Here is a 17,479-nt window from a genome sequence, read left to right as displayed (position 1 = left end):
CAAACCGGATTTGTGCCTGAAAGAAAATGTCCACGACCCCAGGCTTGGGCCGGAGCAGGGGGGCAGGGGTCCCTCTGCCCAGGACCCTGAGGCCTCCCCATGTCACTCTCCGTCTTGCAGAGCTGGGCCAGGCCAACCTGGATGCCACGCTGTTGGGAGGAGGGCTCCTGGCAGACCCCTGAGGGGCCGGGCCTCGGTGAGGCTGACCAGGGACACGGTTGGTCAGTGGGCACAGCCAGGCCCCCCACCAGCTACCCGACACGACACCAGAGCCACATGAGGAGACCACCTTTATTGTCAGAGTCTTACAGACGTCCTGTCCACTTCTGACTGCCCCTCTGTAACAGCAGGCCTGCGGGAGGCCGCACCTCGGCCCTAGGGCCAGCCCTGCCTCATGAAGGGCAGTCAGGGCCTCGAGGGCAGAGAGAGGTTACCAGGGGCCAGGGACCAGGCCACAGCTGCCCAGGAGCACCCAGGGCTCTGGGGACCATCACTTCTCCTGAGGGGACACATGCCTGGGGGGCGCCAGCACCTGTGAGGCCCAGCGAGGGAGCAGCACCAGGGCTGGTCCGGGTCACAGGGGACCCAAGGCCTGAGAGGCCTGAGTGGCCCAGATGGCTGGGTCTGAGCTGCTCCGGGCGTCTGCTGGGGGGCCTGCCTGGGCTCGCAGCCCTGAGGGCAGGGGCGTCTCTCCCCACCAGGGCCTGGGACATAGACAGCCCTCCTTCCTCTGTGTCAAGGGGACACAGGACTTGCCGTGTGGCAGAAATGGCCAAGCCTACAGATTCCCAGGAGCCTGCGAGGGGGCATGTGGTGGCCCCTGGAGGATGCACATTCCATTCAATCTTACCTCCTCCCGGCTCCGGGGACGGGGGCCTGGGGGCGGGTGGGCTCAGAGAGACTGGGATGCTGTGGTGGCCATGCCAACACGGTTTGAGGGCCCCTGCACCCCAGGGCTCCTCTCTCACGGTCCCCAAGTCCATGTGACTGTCGTGGCTTTATTCAAGGCCTTCCTGGCCTCCAGGAGCAGATACAGGCCCAGACGCTGCCAGCCCTCGGAGCAGACCCCGAGCCCGGGGAGGGCCGTCACGGAAGGTGGCCCAGGTGCCTCGAATGCAGTCTCGGGGTGCTGGGCAGGGCCCACCCTCCTCCCCACCCTCCTCCCCACCCGCCGGCCGGTCCAGCCTCGCCAGCCCTGCGCCCGCGCTGGCCGAGTTTCCCCGTGAAGAGGGTAAGCTGGCTGGGTGGAGAGTTCGGAAGGGAGAGGCCTGGGTTCAAATCCGGCCCCAGCCGCCCACGGTCCGGTGGTCTGGGGCGGGTCACTCATCCTCTCCAAGCCTCCGTTCCCCCAGCAGGCGGGGACAATAAGCCTATCTAAGGGCTAAAGGAGAATGTGGGGCCAGCCCCTGGACAGGCGCCTGTCTAGCAGGGACTCAGGAAATGACGGGGATTACGATTATTCCCACGCTCTCCGCCCACCCGGACCCCAGCTCCTGCAGGGAGGGGGCGTAGGGGGCAGGGACTGGGGCAGGGCTCTGCCAAGCGTGCTGGGACCCTCTGGACCCTGCCCCTGGAGACGCCATCTGTCCCCAAGGTCTCCAGGCCTCAGGAGCCAGTGTCCCTCATCGTCGTCCACCTGGAGCCCTGGCCCACTGGAGGTGCCCTCAGGAGCCGGCAGTGGCACAGGCCTCGGGCTGGGGCTCTTGGGCTAGGGCTCTCGGGGCCGGGCTTGTCCTGGAGAGCTGGCCCTACTGCCTGCTGCTGGCCCGGCCCGCGCTCTTCTGCCCAGGGTCGGGGCCGAGCAGGGCGGCCAGTGAGCCGTCGGGGGGTGGGCCACCCCGCTTCATCTTGAGGCTGGCCCTCAGGGCGGCGTCCTGGCCGGAGCCCCCCTCGGGGGACGCCAGGGGATCTGGAAGGAGAGTGGGAGAGTGGGCTAACACAGGCCTGGGGGCACTCCAGGGCACCCTGGCACTTGGTCCCCGGCGAGGGAAGCACTGTGCCAGGAGAGGAGAGGGCAAGGCAGCAGCCGGCTTCCTATGCCTCAGGCATGGGCTCAGTCATTCATTCATCCATGAACTCATTCACTTACCCATTCATTCATTCATTAGTTCACTATCCATTCATCCATCCATTCCGTCACTCACTCAGCCAGCCATTCATTCATTCATCCATCATTCCCTTGCTCACTTACCCATTCATTCATCTATGCATCCATTCATTCACTCACTCATTCATTCATCTATCATTCATTCTTTAACAAACGCTGACCAAGGCTGGGCTCCAGCTGCAGAGGTGCCAGTCCCCACCCTGCCACAAGAGCCTCCTAATGTGCCAGGGGGAGACCTGGACAGCCCGCCTCCTGCGGGAACAGAAGGATTCACAGAGCGCCCTGGGGAGAGCAGAGGGCGCCTCCACTGAAGAAGGGATCTTCGAGCAGGTCCTGAAGTGGGAGCTGGTGTCCAGCAGGTGGAGGGACCGGCCTGAGCAAAGGCACGGATGGAGGTGGGAGGGGACCCGGGTGACTGGGTGGTGCCTGTGTCCCTGGGCACCAGCCTATGCTGGGGAGGAACTTGGGACTTGATGCGTCTGAATGTCGGTCACGGGCAGCAGGGAGCCACCGAGGGTCCTCGAGCTGGGGAGGGACAGGGTCAGACTGGGGTCTGGGAAGGACCGTCCGGCAGCCAAGTGGAGGGTCCTGGAGGCAGGGAGACCAGAGACCAGCGGCAGCCTCCAGGAGGGCAGAAGGGAGTGAGGAGGCACGAGCAGAGGGAGAGTCCAGCTCGGGGGCCAGGAGGGGGCCCGCCCGTCCACCAGTCCCCAGGTGGTCGCCACTCACCGTGGATCCCAATCATGTGCTCCAGGATGAGGACTCTCTCCGCCAGGATCTTCAGGGCCTCCCGCAGCTGCTGGACCCCCTCGCCCTGCCGGGGAGGAAGCCACCAGGGTCAGGGCCGTCCCACCCCAGCGCACCTGTCATCGGAGCCCTCCCCACCCCCCCCTTCCCTCCTGTCACCGTCAACACAAATAACCATCATCCAAAATGTGCCAGGGGTGGGGTTCGAATTCTTGTTCACAGACAAGGAACCTGAAGCACAGAGAAGGTAACCAGCGTCCCTATGGCCACACAGCCTGGAAGTGGCTGACGGGGCTTCACACCCAGACCTGCCTGCCTCCTGTCGGGCTCCTCCTGCTCCGAAAGCTGCCCGGCTGCTCCCCCTCCGTGCCCTTCCTTCCAGAAAATGCCCTGCTGCGGGCAGAGCACCTGGCACGGGCCCCCAGTGTGGGTGCTCTGCTGGTGTCCTTCCTGGAGCTGCCCACCTGTGAGCTCTCTGCCAACCAAACGTGCAGAGCAGGCCGGGGCAGCCACCCCGGCAAGAACAAGAGAAGGGGGAGCCACCACTTCCTGCTGCCAGCGGCAGGGCGCGATGATGGCGAGGCCACATTCTGGGACCCGGCCGACACATGGGCAACAGACCTTGTGCATCAAGACTCCTGAATGAGCTGATTTACTGAGAAGACGGGTGTCAAGGCCACTTTGAAAAGAAAAGCGACGGTGAAGGGTCAAGGCCCTGCGCTGGGTCAGCAGCAAAATGGGTGCCTTTTGCTGGAATAACATGACAGCTCTGTCATGACATTCAGATTAATTTAGCTTAAAAAACAAAAGGAAACCAAAAAGCGTGCTACTGGGTTACAGGCGAGAAGTCTTCCTACGGGGAAGCCAAAGGCCATGAGAAGCCGCACACACTGTGGACAGTGTCTGGGATGGGAGTGTCCCCAGCGAGCAGCAGGGGTCCAGCCTCCTCTCTCAGGGAGCCAGCTAAGCCCCAAGTCCCTGGACCACAGGCTGCACTCTTAAGAAATGGGGAGGGGGAAGTCACGGTGACCTCTTAGTCTCCATCTGTGCTCACGCTCCTGCATGCACATCTTCCTCCCACTGCCTCCTGCACCCACCACGGCTGCTGTGGTTCCAGCCTCTTTCCATTTCTCCATTCCTGCACGTACCTTCCAAAGGTCCGCCCCAGCTCGTCCCTCCAGCCCAGCCCGCCTCCTGCAGCTGTCTGCCTCCAACGCCCACCTCCCACCTTGCCAGACTCTCCCCTGCTTGGAACCTCCCCAAGCTCGCTCACTTAAGGGGCTCTGGGTGCCCACCATGCTGGCAGGCCTGGCCAGCACTGACACAACCAGGGGACTCTTATTCCCAGCTTGCAAGGCCTCCCAGCTGGCCCCACTGCCCTTGCCCCCTTTATGCATCACCCTGGTCCCCAGCACCCCTCCCCATCCCAGAGGGCAGGGGGCCCCACAGCCATGCCCTTGCCCCATCTGTGTCCCCTGCCCGCCCCATCTTGCCCTGCCACCTTCCTGCTCCCATCCTCACTCCTTCGTCCGCCCTGTCCCACTTCCACCAGCCACGTGTCCACGCACCCATGTGCCCTTCAGTCCACCAGAGCCGTAACCCAGTGGGCGCATCCTGTCATGGGAGAGGATCCTGTCCCTGGAGAGGGACCCCACAGCGTGAAGCCTCCTTCAAGGAGGGGTCTTTTCTGCAGCCGGTGGCCCCTCCTGTCCTCTCCACGAGGGTCTCCTCCACCCTCCGCCCGAGCCAGTCCCCCCTCCGTGCTCCCCCCACTGCAGCACCCTCGCACAGTGCCGCCAGCACTGCTTCTCGCGTCTGCCTCCCCCGATGGACCGGTCCCTGTCACCCCGTAGCCGCGCCGGCTCCGGCTCCGGCTGAGGGGCGTCGGCTCAGATCTGCTGGGAGGGAGGCAGAGGGGCCACGGCAGTTACCTCGGCGGCGGCTTTCTCCTCTTCCTCAGCCTTCCCACCAGGCTCGCCCTGGGAAGAAAGGCAGGCTGTCAACAACCAGGGGGGCGGCGGGTGTGGGGGACCCTCCCCAGCCTCGAGGGCAGACCGTGGGGGCCTCCAGGAAGTCGGGGGGCAGCAGCCCGGGGCCCAGAGCTGGATGGGAAGTGCCCTGGGGACAGGGAGCAGTGGAGGGCAAGGCCTGGGTGTCCCTGCACAGCCTGGGGCTGCGAGGGAGTCAGCTCATGTCTTGGCTCTTCCAGGAGCAAGTCCCCTGCCTCTCTCGGGACTCTGCTGCCCTGTTTCTAAAATGGGGCCAGGAATATCAGCCTCACGGTGACACCTACGTGGCTACTTACTGCTGTGTGACCTTGAGCCGTTACTTTACCTCTCTGTGCCTTGGTTTTCTCATCTCTAAAAAGTGGGTAACAATAGTGCCTATCTCACAGAGCTATGAGGAGGATTAAATAAATCAATACCAATAGTGAGCTTAGACTGGAGCCTAAAAGTGTTGTGAAGGTGTTTACCGTTATTGTTATTTGCTACTAAACAAAGCCCGTGGCTTTGCAGGCTGACACTCCTGGGTTTAAATCTTCGCTCTACCGTTGCCTAGCTGTGTGAACTTGGGCAAGTTACTTAACCTCTCTGAGCCTTAGCTGCCAGTTCTGGCAAATGGGGAAAATAAAGCCTGGTCTCTCTGGGTCACTGTGAAGCTTACAGACACTATGGATGAGGAGCACCTCCTCGGAGGCCAGCACACAGTAGGTGCTCAGCAAAGACCCATCCTTCCTCCCCCGCCCTGTGCCCTCCACGTAAGGCTTGGGCACGTAGTAGGAGGCGCGGCCTCCTTGGCCCTGGAGACAGGAGTTGAGACTCAGATTCTTGGGAATTTAGAAGTGAGCTGTCTAAGACGCTTGCTTCTGGGAGGTTCAGAGAAGGGAGAGATCTGCAGGTCACACCGCGCCTTAGCCGGGGAGTCTGGGCTCTGAGGTCTCCCCTCCCCAACCTGGGCATCTGGGACCGCAGTCCGGGGGCCCCTTTCTCTCGTTTGGCCCAGCCCAGCGTCGGGGGGACAAGGCCGTGCTCGGGGAGCCTGGGGGCTGAGGTCTGGCAAGGTGGCCGGGACAGACCCCCAGCCCCCGGTGCCTGGGAGCGGCCCACCCCCAGGGCCCACACTCACCGCCACCGCGGGCACCGGCCCGGGCCGCTCTCCAGCCGGACCCTGCGGACAGCAGACAGAGCTTAGCCCGGGCCCAGCGCCAAGCCGCCCCGCCCCCCCGACCCTGGGCTCCGCGTCCGAAAGGAGGACCGAGGAGGATGGCCCGTCCCACGTCCCCTCCAGGAGCCTCGGCCGGGCCCTGGGAAGAGGCGCCTCTCATCTGCAAGATGGGGCCGCGCCAGGGAGGCCGATTGCTGGGGGAAGGAACGATGGCCTGCGCACCCCCGCGGAGAGTGGCCCCCGGAATCGAGTGACAGCAAAGGCCATCGAGACGGTCCCACCCCTGGACGCCCGTCAGTGCTGGGGCCCAGCCGGAAGGCCCCCGCCCCCAGACCTGGACGTCCAGCCGTCCTCCAGCATCCCCACCCAGCGGACCAAAGGGGGAACTCCTGCTCCCCACGCTACACTCGCCCCCATTCCCCAGTCGCCCTTCTCGGACCAGCCCCAGGTCCTCCGGCCGCTCCAGCGCCCACCTAGGAGCTCGCCTCCCCTTCCCCTCACTCGCCAAATCGACTCCAGCAGCTAACCATCAGCTCCACTTTCTCAACGTGTCACTCACTCTGCCACCTCCTTAATGCAGCTGGGGCTCCCTGCTCCACGTCTGCCCCCAACGTCCACTCTCCCCACAAAAGCCAGAGGGGTCTTTCATGACCCCTGAGAATCAGATCAAGGACTAACCTCCCTGACACTCCATGAGTCAGCCCCCTTCCCACTGGGACAAAAATCCACGCTTCCGCCCTGCAGGTTGGGCCCTGCCCACCTCACCTCATCTCTCCCCACACTCCCTCTACTCAGCGTGTTCCAGCCACTTCCCTGCCCCAGGGCCTTTGCACTCACTCCGCCCTCTACCCGGATCGCTCTTTCTTGGCATCTTTGCAGGGCTGCTCTTTCTGGTTCCTGGGGTCCAGCTGAAGCGTCACCTCCCTCCTCACATGTGTCACTCCCTCGTGTCGCAGGAGGCCCCTTCCCAGTCACTCTCTCACGTGGCCTCCTTTGGTTCTCTCATGACACCTCCTTACTGTTCAATGTCGGCCTCCCCCCTTAGACTCTCAGCCCCCGGAGGGCAGGGCTCCCTGCGGCCCTGCTCTTGTGCCCAGTACAGTGTCTGACGCAGCCGAGGTCCCAGGAGACATCTGCTGGGTGAACAGCGTTTATGGAGGTTCTCCTAAGGGCCTGGCGTTTCCCACCTGGCATCTCCTTTACTCCTCAAAGCAAGCCCACCCAGGAGGGATCTTTATCCTCATTTCACAGATGGGGAAACTGAGGCCCGGGGGGCAGTGGCCTGCTCAGGGTCACCCAGTTGGAAACTGGCAGAAATGGGCTTCAAACCCTGGTCTGTCTGTCCCACTCAGAGGAGAAAGTAGGGGCCACCTGGTCCTCCGTCACTGTCCCATCTCACTCCTATTTGATCCCTGTCTAGGGGACCCCGTCCCCAGTGCTCAGAGGCCTCGACCCCTCGGCTACGGAAGGAGACAGTGGCTGGGGCACCAGACTGGCCCCACCGTCCACAGTGAAGCCACATTCCAGTCCTCCCATGGGAGCAGTGGAGGCTGCTGGCCACTCCGACATCGTCAGTTTGTGGGCTAACCTCGGAATCTCTCTCTTTCCTAACCTTGGAATCTCTCTCTGTCCCTAGACTGTGGGCTCTGGGGAGCCAGGGACAGGCCAGGCACCGCCTGGGTCCCTCTGGCATCCCAGCCCTGCCCACAGGCCCCCGGCTGTAGGGAGAGACCACAGCTAGGAGGGGAGGGGTCAGGATGCCAGCAGCCCAAAGACCCCTCATGTTGATGCCCGGTCCCACTCTCTAGAGGGGGCTGGACGAGCAGCTCGGATTCGTGACCCCTGAACCTCCTTGGAATCTCGCAGGCCTGGGCCCCCACAAAGCAAACCCCTGAAGCCCTGAGGGTCTGCACAGCCCCCAAGGCAGCCCTGCCTGCAGGGCCTGGGAGACCCTGACAACAGACCACCTGGCGGGATGAGGCCACCCCAGATCGGCCCCTGCATCCTCGGCAAGGGCCAGAAGCAGCTGGAGAGAACCTGAGAGGGGCCTGGAGCTGCCCAGGCCCTGCGGGACCCCCACTCTGTTCCCCTGCTGTGTGACTCCGGCAGGTGATGGAACCTCTCTGAGCTTCCACTTCCCCGTGGCTGCTGGGATTAAATGATGGGATGCCCAAAATCAGTGGGCACAAGGAGGTGGGGGAAGGGCCGGGAACACCCACGTCCCTGGCCTTCCCTGTTGCCGTGGGCTGGGACATCTGGAGGGCCTGACCGCACAGGGCTCCTGTGGCTGACAGATCTCTGCCACACCTCTCTCCCCAGGCTGCCCCCAGCTTCCCTGGGCCCCTCTATCCCTCCCCACATTCCTGTCTCTGTCATTGTCATTCTCTTCCCCTTGCCCCCCCCCCCCCCCCCGCCGGGGCCTGTGGCTGGCGGCTCAAGGGGCTAGGAGGGGACCATGCGGGCCTGGCCTCCCAGCTTCCCTGGCCAGCCCCCTGACTCAGGAGCAGAGCAGACCTGAGGGCCCCCTGCCCCTGCAGCCCCCGCCCCACCCAAGGCCCTGCCACCAGCCTGGTTGGTGGCACAGCCAGCGTCGCTCTACCTGTGCCGTGTGCCCCTTCCCACGCCTGTGCATCCCGCCAGCCCTTCTCCACGCTGCCTCCTCCAGGTGTGACACACGGGGGACAACGGGGAGCAGGTCAGGGTGGGGACACTGGTCCTCTGACGACCAGAACATCCGCTCTCGAGGGCTGGGCTGTGGCCCCGGGGCTGGCTGTGTCCCAGGCTGGCGGTGCTCAGGGAACACTTGTCAGGCGACTAAAGGGATCAATGAATGTGGGGGACTGCCCAGGTCCCAGCGCCCACAGGTCAAGGCCCGGATCCACGCCCCTCACCGTGTGGGGTCACCTCTCAGCACCCACCCCAGCCAAGCCGGAGCCCCAGTACAGCGGAGTCCCGGGTCTGGACAAGGCCCAGGGTGGGGGCTGCAGGAAGCTCCCTTTGGTAGGACATCCCCAAACCCCTCCCTTTTGGCCTCCGCAGGACGTCCTGGGCCGTCCTGCCCCTCGGGGGCGATTTTGCTCCCAGGCCCCAGGCGCCTGCCGCACAGGCTGTTCCATCTGGCACCTTAGTTCTCTTTCGCTCCCTCTAACAACCCACGAGGGAGGCCCTGTGCCCCCCGTCTTAGCAGCTGAGGAAGCCAGAGCCCAGAGAGGCTGCCTTTCCACCCAAAGTCACACAGCCAGAGAGGCAGAGCAAGCTGGGGTTCGAGGCCACCCAGGCAGGCTTTGGGGTGCCCCCTCCCACACAGGGAATTCTTGGAGGGAGGGGTGACAGGCTGGGGTGGCTGTCCTGTGATCCTGGCCTGGCCCCACCACACCCTCTGTGCGACGTTGGGCCTCCCCGGGTCTCAGCTCATCTAAGAAATGGGAGTGACGCTAACACCTCCCTGGCACGAGGGAGCGGGCAGCAAAGGGACACTGCCACTAATACAGCCAGGATCCCTGCCGACCTTCCTCTGGGCGCCCCTGGCCCCACAGGGGACTGGCCCAGCGGCTGGTTCCTTCCTGAGCAACTCGTGCTGCTAAGAAGCTGGCTCCTCCTTTCCCGGGAGACAACGCCCCCCGTCCCCCTCAAAGGGGAAAGTCCTTACCTGGGATCCAGGCACACCTGGGGGTCCTGGGGGACCGAGTGGTCCAGGGGGACCTGTTGGCAGAGTCACAGGTGGTCTCAGAGCCCAGAGAAGCTGGGTCAGCTCAGGAGAGGCCCCTCCCCGCTCCCAGCCCAGCCTGCCTGGGTCTGTCTCCACTGGTGCAAACGGGGGGGTTTGATGAAGGAATGGTCAGGGGCGGGGGGCACGTGCTCCCCTGGCCTCCCCTGCCCCACCCCGAGCTGAGACCCCCCTCCTTCACCTCTTCTCTCCCTGCAGCCCCCACACCCCATACTGCTCCCCCTCCCAGGGTCTCATCCACGGGGCCGCGCTGCACCACCCCCACCCCGAGCCAGCCCAACCCCTGGCAGATCAATCGCGTCTGCCCCTCATCGGGACCTCAGACCTGAGCCCTCCGAGGCCATCCTCACCCGGGGTACTACAACCGCGTCCTGACCATCCACCCTCCTTGTGGCCACCCAGAGCCACCTTCCAGTTAGGTCCCTCTCAGCCCAGCCCACTCCACCCTCATTCCCTAGATGCCCTTCCAGAAGTTTCCTCTGCTTCTGTGCCTGTGCCAGCACTGTTCCTTCCTCCTGGAGCTTCTCCATTCCCTCCAGATCCCGGCAAACTCTTTCCTACTAGTCTCAGGCTGAGCATCACCTCCTCCAGGAAGCCCTCCTACTCCCTCCTCCCTCTAGACACATCCCTGACGTGGACCAGCCGCTGCGCACGGCCTCTGTCAGATTCCCTGTCTGGAAACTGGGGCACGGCCCAGGGAGCGCCCAGGGGGTCAGGCTGGTGACTGAACTTCCCACACGTCTGGAAGCGTGAGGCCTTGTCCCCAGGCGCCAGCATAGGCCTGTGCCTCCCGGGCTGCAGGGAGCCCCCTGCTGTGCCCGCGTGCCCCCACGCCTGGCAAGGACCCACAGGGAGGGGAACAGATCTGAACGTGGTCTGGTTAAAAACAAACGCCCTCCCTCCAGTCGGAGCAGATGACCTCACGGTCCCCAGGTCCCCTCCAAGCTCACGCCCTCGCCTCCTCCAGCCTTCGCTCCACTGCCACCGTCGAAACAAGGCCAGGAGCCTGGAACACCGCCGGGCAGCGGGGACGGGGACGTGCTCAGGAACACGCGGAAGGCACCCTGCGGAGGCCATGGGCCCCACCCAGCCCTCGCGCCCCTCGGCCCAGGCCACCCCAGGAGGGGCACCCTGTCCAGGCCGGCCTGTGTGCTTACCTGGAGGACCTGGGGGTCCCCGGGGCCCCGGGACGCCCGCCAGCACGGTGTCCACAGCAGCAGAGGCCAGCTGCGCGTCCCCATCTGTGGTAAGAGCAGAGCCGCCTGTGACTGGCAGGCAGAGCCCAGGGCTGGGGGCTGGGCCAGGGCGGGCCCCGACCCACGCCGCTGGGCTTCACAGCAGCCCCGGCACGCGGACACGGATGCTCTCACTGCTCAGAAGAGCAAGGGAGCCCCGGTCAAAGGGCAGGGGAGCCTGATGGTCTTCCTATCAAGACAAATTCCCTCCTGAACATTCCAGGCCCTTGGGCTCTGGCCCCACCCCGCTCACTGCTGGAAAGGCTGGCACTCTCTTCCAGGCTCCACCCCACATGCTCGTTCTGATGCACCCTGCTGGCTCATTCCTTCGGGGCCTCCACCTCCAGGAAGCCTGCCTGCCCACTCCTCTCAGCCACAGGGCCCTGGCCTGCCTCCCTCACGCCTGGGCAGTGGTGAGGCCTGGCTAACGGCTCCTCTCATCCAGAGCAGCCCCATGTGACTTCGCCTTGCCCCATCCCACAGCCAGGCCCAGAGCGGCCAGGCTCAGGGAATGTCTGGGATGGGGGTGGCACCTCCGCCCCTCCCTCACACACCCGGACTCTCCTTCCACGGGCCACACAGCAGGTGGTCCTCCTGCGGGCGCTCAGTCCCCACTGGCTGCCTCCACTGCTTGGGGCCTCCCCACTCTTTCCAAACACTCACACCGCAGCCCTGCAGGATGGCCGCCCTGTGTCAGGAACCCCAGGGCTGGGGGAAGGAGGGTCCCGTCTGAGGAGGGCTCCGGGCACTGGAGGTGGCAGCGGCAGGGCGTGGTGCCCAGGCCAGGGCAGGCTAGAACCTTCCTGCGGCCCCTCGTGGTCCGGGGTGCGGCTGCTGGACTCGCAGACCCACGCGGGCCTCACAAACACCCTCTGCTCTCTCCCTGCCCAGGTGCATCGCTGAGGAAGCTGGGTCTTCAGGGCTAACACTCGCTCCAGAAGGCCCCTGAGAGCTGAGCCCCTCCCCAGGCCCTGCCGCACCCACCGGCGCAGCCCAGGACGCCCACGTGCCCAGGAATGAGTTGCTCCCTTCCGGGGCAGGCACTGGCTGGGGGCTGGTTTTCAGCTCCAGAGCAACTCCATCAGGGAGTAGTACCACCCCAACTTTACAGATAGGGAAACTGAGGCTCGGAGGACAGTGCAATTCAGGTCCAGGGTTTAACGCTCAGCTGAGGCCTGTGCTGCCTGGGGGGACAGAAGCAGCCGCAGAAAGGGGGCTGGGCTTCTCTGACAGCTGACAAGGAGGTCCCCACCCCCCACGGAGCCTGGGACATCACCCACCCATCCTGACGGCATCTGGGATGTCACCCACACACCCCCGAAGCACCCAGGACGTCACCCCCCACCCCCATGGTGCCCGGACGTCACCCACCTGCCCCCACGGCAACTGGGACGTCACCCACCCATCCCCCCATGGTGCCTGGGACGTCACCCACCTGTCCCCACAGCAGCTGGGACGTCATCCACCCAGCCTCTCTTCTCAGAATTTAAAGTCAACCCTGTCACTTGCTTCTTAAAACCCTCCCCTGATTTCCCAGGGCATTTAACAAAAACAGTGCCCCTCTGCCCACCCGCACCCTGCCACCTTCCTGTCCCTGTGCCCTGAGTGTGGCGGATGGTCCCATGTGCCAAGGCCCCTCCTGCACAGGCTGTGGCCCCCAGGGCAGGCGTCTGTCTCTTGCTCCTCGATGAGTCCCCAGTGTGTGCGACACATAGTAGGTGCCCAACCAACACTTGTGAAGTGACCTACAGCGAGGGGACTTGTAAGAAGCAGATGCCATAATGGATGACCTGGGGGCGCTGCCGTCACCAGGCGGGGAAACCGAGGCTGGGCCAGAGAACAGAGTGACCTTTGGGGGTCAGGACCCAGGGGCAGGAGCTCCAGGCATGGACAGGCCGCACTGGGGCCGAGAGCAGGGTTGGGGGCCAGCATCAGCCCCCAGGGGACCCCTGCCCGCCTGGCTCCCCAGCCGACGCCCTGCTCCCTGACGTCTGCTTCCCGGGTCCCTAGGGGAGGCTGACCCCCCAGGCATGACACTCACTGTCCTTGTCGGTGGGCGGCTGCAGGGAGTAGAGGACGCCTTGGGGGCCACCTGGAGGGAGGCCAGGGCTGCCTGCCGGGCCAGGGGGGCCAGGGGGGCCAGGGGGGCCAGGGCGCCCCATCTCTCCAGGAAGCCCGCGGGGCCCTGGCGGCCCCAAGAGGCCTGTGGGGGAGAAGAGGAGTCACATGAGGCCCGGGCCTGGCCGCTGACATCGCAGATGGGAGCAGGCCCATCCAAAGGACGGGTTGGGGGGCCAGAGTCAGTGGGGGCGTCTAGATCACTGTCTCCCCGGAGGGCTGTCCTGGGATGTGAGTGACACGGCTTCCCCTCCCCGGCCAGGGCAGAGGGCACAGCGGGGCGCTGGTGGGAGTGAGGGGGGGCCAGGAACCAGCGAGGCTCTGCTCAGACGCCGTCTGCCCCTCCAGGGGCCTCAGCTCTGGGGCAGGGGTCCCGAGGGTGGCGGTCAGCCCGGGCCAGCCCTGTGCCTGCCCTGACAGGACCCGTACCTCCCCTGCTCTCTGGAGGTGTCGTTAAAATGGCTGGGAACAACCGCCAGCCCCCCACGGCCTCACCCCATGCCAGCACCCACGGTCCCAGAGCCTTCTCTTCTCCCTGAGGCCACAGTGAGCCCCGGCCCTAAGGCGCTTGGGATGGGGCAGCCATGGGGATGCTGGAGGGAGGAAGTGAGGCTGGAGCCCCCCAAGATGGCGGCCATTAACCCCAGCAAGATCCGGGGTACACAGGATGCCTGCTCAGATAGGGGAGAAACACCCCCCCCGACGGGACAAAGTCAGGTAGGGGGTCCTTACCTGGAGGCCCTACTGGGCCCTTCTCTCCCGCCTGGCCCCGGTCACCTTTGGAGCCTGGGGGGCCTGCAGGCCCTGGTGGTCCCGTCTGCCCCGGGGGCCCTGGGGAGAGAATGAGGGGAGGCCTGAGGACACTGTGGGCCAAGCTGCCTCTGGTGGCTCCAGGCCTGACCACCTGGGCTGTCCGGCCAGACCTGCTCCAGGAGCCGGGACCCCTGTCGGCTCGCTCGGTCATTACAGTTTACAAATCACTTTTGTACCTATTAACTTCCGTGATCTCAGGAGCTACTTTTGTCCCACTTGACAGGTGGGGAAACTGAGGCTCAGAGAGGTGTGGTCCGTTGCTCAGGCTCGCAGAGCCAGGCTGCAGGTGACTCAGGCTCCTCCCTCCACGACCTACCGTCTCCCTGCTCGGGGTCTGGAACTGGGCTTGTGGCGAAGAGCTCTCCAGTAAGGCCTCCTCGGAGCCCCGGGCTGCCCTGGAGGACACGCCTGCCCAGCGTCCCAGCCCCGGGGTCTGCAGGCCCCCAGGGTGGGCGGGAGTGGCGGGGGCCGGCCCCTCTCCCTCTGGAATGCCTAGAGAGGATGCCCAGGAAGCCTCGCTGAACCGAGGGAGGGACCTGTGCTGGCTCCGCGGGCCCCTCCTGCTCCCACCGCCTCACTGTGGTCCTGGAATAAGGGCTCGACCTTGGCCTTGACCCAGGCTGCTGTTTTCTGCTCTCAGGAGGTCCAGGCGCTGGGGTGTCACCATTTGTGGGGGTTGTGCCCCACCTGGTGGCCACTTCTTGGAACTGCACCTCCCGGGGGGAGGCGGGGGCGGGAACCCAGAGCCTCTCCCAGCGTCCCACCAGCGGGTTTGGGGCCTGGGGCCTCAGGGACGGGAAGGCTCCTTCCTCCCCAGTTCCAGAGGAAGGATCTGAAGAACACGGGCATGGGGCAGCCCCTGGGGGTGAGATCTTGGGGACAGCGGCTAGAGAAGTGGGCCTGGGGGCCCAGGGAGAGATGCTCCCCACGCCCCCCAGCCCCCAGCCCCTTGGAAGAGTACAGAATATCTGCTCCTCCCCCAGTACCAGGACTGGCCTGTGGAGGGCAGCTCCCTCACAGCAGGGGGTCTCCCTCGTGCTCTGTTCCCTCTGCTGGCCGGGCTGGACAGGCACAGATAGGAAACAGGCAGAGGAGGCCGGGAGGGGCCGGGCACGTGCTCAGAGCTGAGACAGGGCCGGGGTGCTAAGATGCTGTGGGCTCGACTGGGAGCCAGGAGGGAAGGGAGGTGTCACCTGCAAAGGGCTCTCATGGGGCTGACAATCATGGAGAGAAAATGCCCCGGGATCCCTGGGTGACCCCCACTCTGAACCTCAGTTTTCTCCTCTGTAACCCCCAGCTTTAGTGGAATGATTAGAAATGAGATCCATACAGCCAGGGGTGACATAAAAGTATTTAATAACTGGCACAACATGGACACTGACAATGAAAAGGGACATCAGCCTTAACCCCGAGTTCAGTCATTCTGACAGGTGCCAGCTAAACGTCTGCCCAGGGTAAGCGCCTGGCACAAGGTAGGCCTTCAACAATCTTAACGACTATTATTACAATTATTATTACTATTCTACCATCCTAGAGGGAAAAGCCCAGGGGATAGAAGCTGCAGAGAGTAAACATTTACCCCGATTTTGCAATGTGGCCGGAAGGGAGAAAACAGGATGGCAGGTGTCCTCCGACTGTAGTCAGAGGTCAGCAAGGAACCCCCAGAAGGTGGTGGGAGGCAGTCACTCCCCGTAAGATGGAGCCGAGCAAGGTTGGGGCTGGGCTGGGGGCCTAAGTGTAGAGCTAAGGGGCAGCAGGGCAGACAACGAGGACAGTAGCTGAACTGGGAGGCAATAAGGAATGGTGAGGCCTGTGGCAAACTGCAGAGCTTGGACAGAATCTGTGGGGCAGCCGTAACTAGACTGCAGCGAATTGTTTCCATGAGGGACTGCCAGCCCCAATGGCCAGAACTTCCATTTTCCTAAGAGAAGCTAAAAAATCCTGATATTCATGTGAAAACCTCCAGTTTTTAAATGTTAGTTCAATTTTTCTAGATGCCACGTGGGCGTATTTGACCCAGAGGGCCTACCCTGCGACCTACTGGTGGAGGCCCTGGGAGGCCATGCCTGGGCCCTCCCCTGCAGGCCTCACTCACCGGCTGGGCCTGTGGGTCTTCTCCTTTGGGGCCCCGGGTGGGCGAGGGGGATGGCATCTGGGAGGAAATCCTCGTTCCAGGGCGGTGGGCTGCTCTGGGGCACCGGCAGGTCGTTGTCTGGGCCTGAGGGCCGTTCTGCAGCTTCCAGCAGGAGAACCTGGGCCGGAGAAGGGCAGAGGGTCAGGCCCGTCACATGTTCGCAGAGTCCCTGAACTTCTCTCCGGAGTGGCCGCCACTGGGATTGGAGACCTGTGGCCGTCGCGGAACGACCCTTGTCACCCCACTTCACTGGTCCTCCCAGGGCGGCGCTGGGGGCACTTGTCCCTGACATTGCTCGGCTCAGGGCACAAGCAAGGTGGTCAGGAAATGTCTGTGGACAGATGGAAGGAGGGAGGGAGGAAGGAAGGAAGGAAAGAAAGAAAAAAAGGGAGGAAGAAAGTGCCCAGCTTGGCGCATGATCTTTAGGGGAGCTCCAGGAAAACGGAAGGTGGTCGTGGTCACCCAGGGCCTGGAAGGCAGCCATGTCCTCTCCCCTTGAGGGACGCAGGGGCCAGAGACCAGGAAGGCCCCAGGGGACCGTGTCCCCGATTCAGGTGAACTGGGAGCCGGCGGGAGGCCCCCGCGAGTCCCTGCTGCCCCCGAAGAGGCCGCCAGGGGGCGCTGCAGGCCCGGGATCCGCGCGGGCGCCGGCAGGTGCGAGAGCCAGGGGCGCCCCCAACCCGGGCAGAGGGTGCCCGGGTCCCTGTCACGTGGAGCCCGGCTTCCTGCTCCCACCCCCTGTGTCCCTGGTCTCAGCCCCCCCGATCTGCCGACGGGGAGGAAGAAGTCGGGGTCTCGGGGTCCCACCCCACACCCCCCGCCTCGGGAGCCGGGCCCCTGCGTCCTGCTGGATTCCCGGAATCCGCCCCCACTTCGCGGAGGGTCAGGGCCCTGCATGTGGCCTCCCCCGGTGCCCCCGCGCTCAGGCCACAGCCGGTGCCCAGGCCTGCGGCAGCCCCCCAACCCCCGCCTGCCCCTCCCCCGCCTGCGGCAGGGGGCGTCAGCCCGCCCCGCCCCCTCCTGAGCCCCTGGAAGCGGCTGAGGCTCTGAGTGCCCCCTCCGCCTGGCCCTCTGCAGAAGGGGGCCACCCCCTTCTGTGTGTCCCTCAGCCCCTGCACCACCACTTTGTGCCACCAGCCCTGCCCTGGGGAGACGAGACCACGTCGGGGCGCGCGCCCTCCTTGCTGCTGGTCCCCAGAGCCCGGCTGGCGTTAAGTGCCACGTGGTGGGGAGGCTAGGGCCCTGGTGCGACACAGCCCAGTCTGGACCCTGGTTCTCCCCCAAGGTGGTCCCTGCGGGACCTGTGCGAGCGTCATGACCTCTGTGGGCCTCAGTTTCCCCCTCAGCAAAATGGGAGGAGCGTGCAGCCCACGCGCACCCTGGTTAGTCCGCCGCTGCTGGGGGGTCACGGGGACAGACGGCTGCCCGCACAG

General features: G+C 64.6%; 1 protein-coding gene across 2 annotated transcripts in view; it reads right to left on the bottom strand.

Annotated features, from left to right (window-relative positions):
- Positions 1 to 273: 273 nt before the first annotated feature.
- COL26A1 (collagen type XXVI alpha 1 chain) overlaps positions 274 to 17,479 on the bottom strand; it is a 160,293-nt gene continuing 143,087 nt past the window's right edge. For both annotated transcript variants that reach the window (XM_070566357.1, XM_070566358.1), the window contains exons 5-13: positions 16,008 to 16,164; positions 13,832 to 13,930; positions 13,023 to 13,184; positions 10,904 to 10,987; positions 9,669 to 9,721; positions 5,981 to 6,022; positions 4,786 to 4,833; positions 2,837 to 2,921; positions 274 to 1,909 (exon numbers count right to left, since the gene is read on the bottom strand). In XM_070566357.1, the coding sequence (XP_070422458.1) occupies positions 1,749 to 1,909; positions 2,837 to 2,921; positions 4,786 to 4,833; positions 5,981 to 6,022; positions 9,669 to 9,721; positions 10,904 to 10,987; positions 13,023 to 13,184; positions 13,832 to 13,930; positions 16,008 to 16,164 (891 nt within the window). In that variant the 3' untranslated portion in view covers positions 274 to 1,748. The remainder of the gene's footprint in view (positions 1,910 to 2,836; positions 2,922 to 4,785; positions 4,834 to 5,980; positions 6,023 to 9,668; positions 9,722 to 10,903; positions 10,988 to 13,022; positions 13,185 to 13,831; positions 13,931 to 16,007; positions 16,165 to 17,479) is intronic.

Source organism: Equus przewalskii, chromosome 12 (assembly GCF_037783145.1).
Source record: "Equus przewalskii isolate Varuska chromosome 12, EquPr2, whole genome shotgun sequence".
In the NCBI taxonomy this organism is placed as follows: domain Eukaryota; kingdom Metazoa; phylum Chordata; class Mammalia; order Perissodactyla; family Equidae; genus Equus; species Equus przewalskii.
Note: the sequence above shows the minus strand (reverse complement) of the source record. Positions and strands in the feature narration are given on the sequence as shown.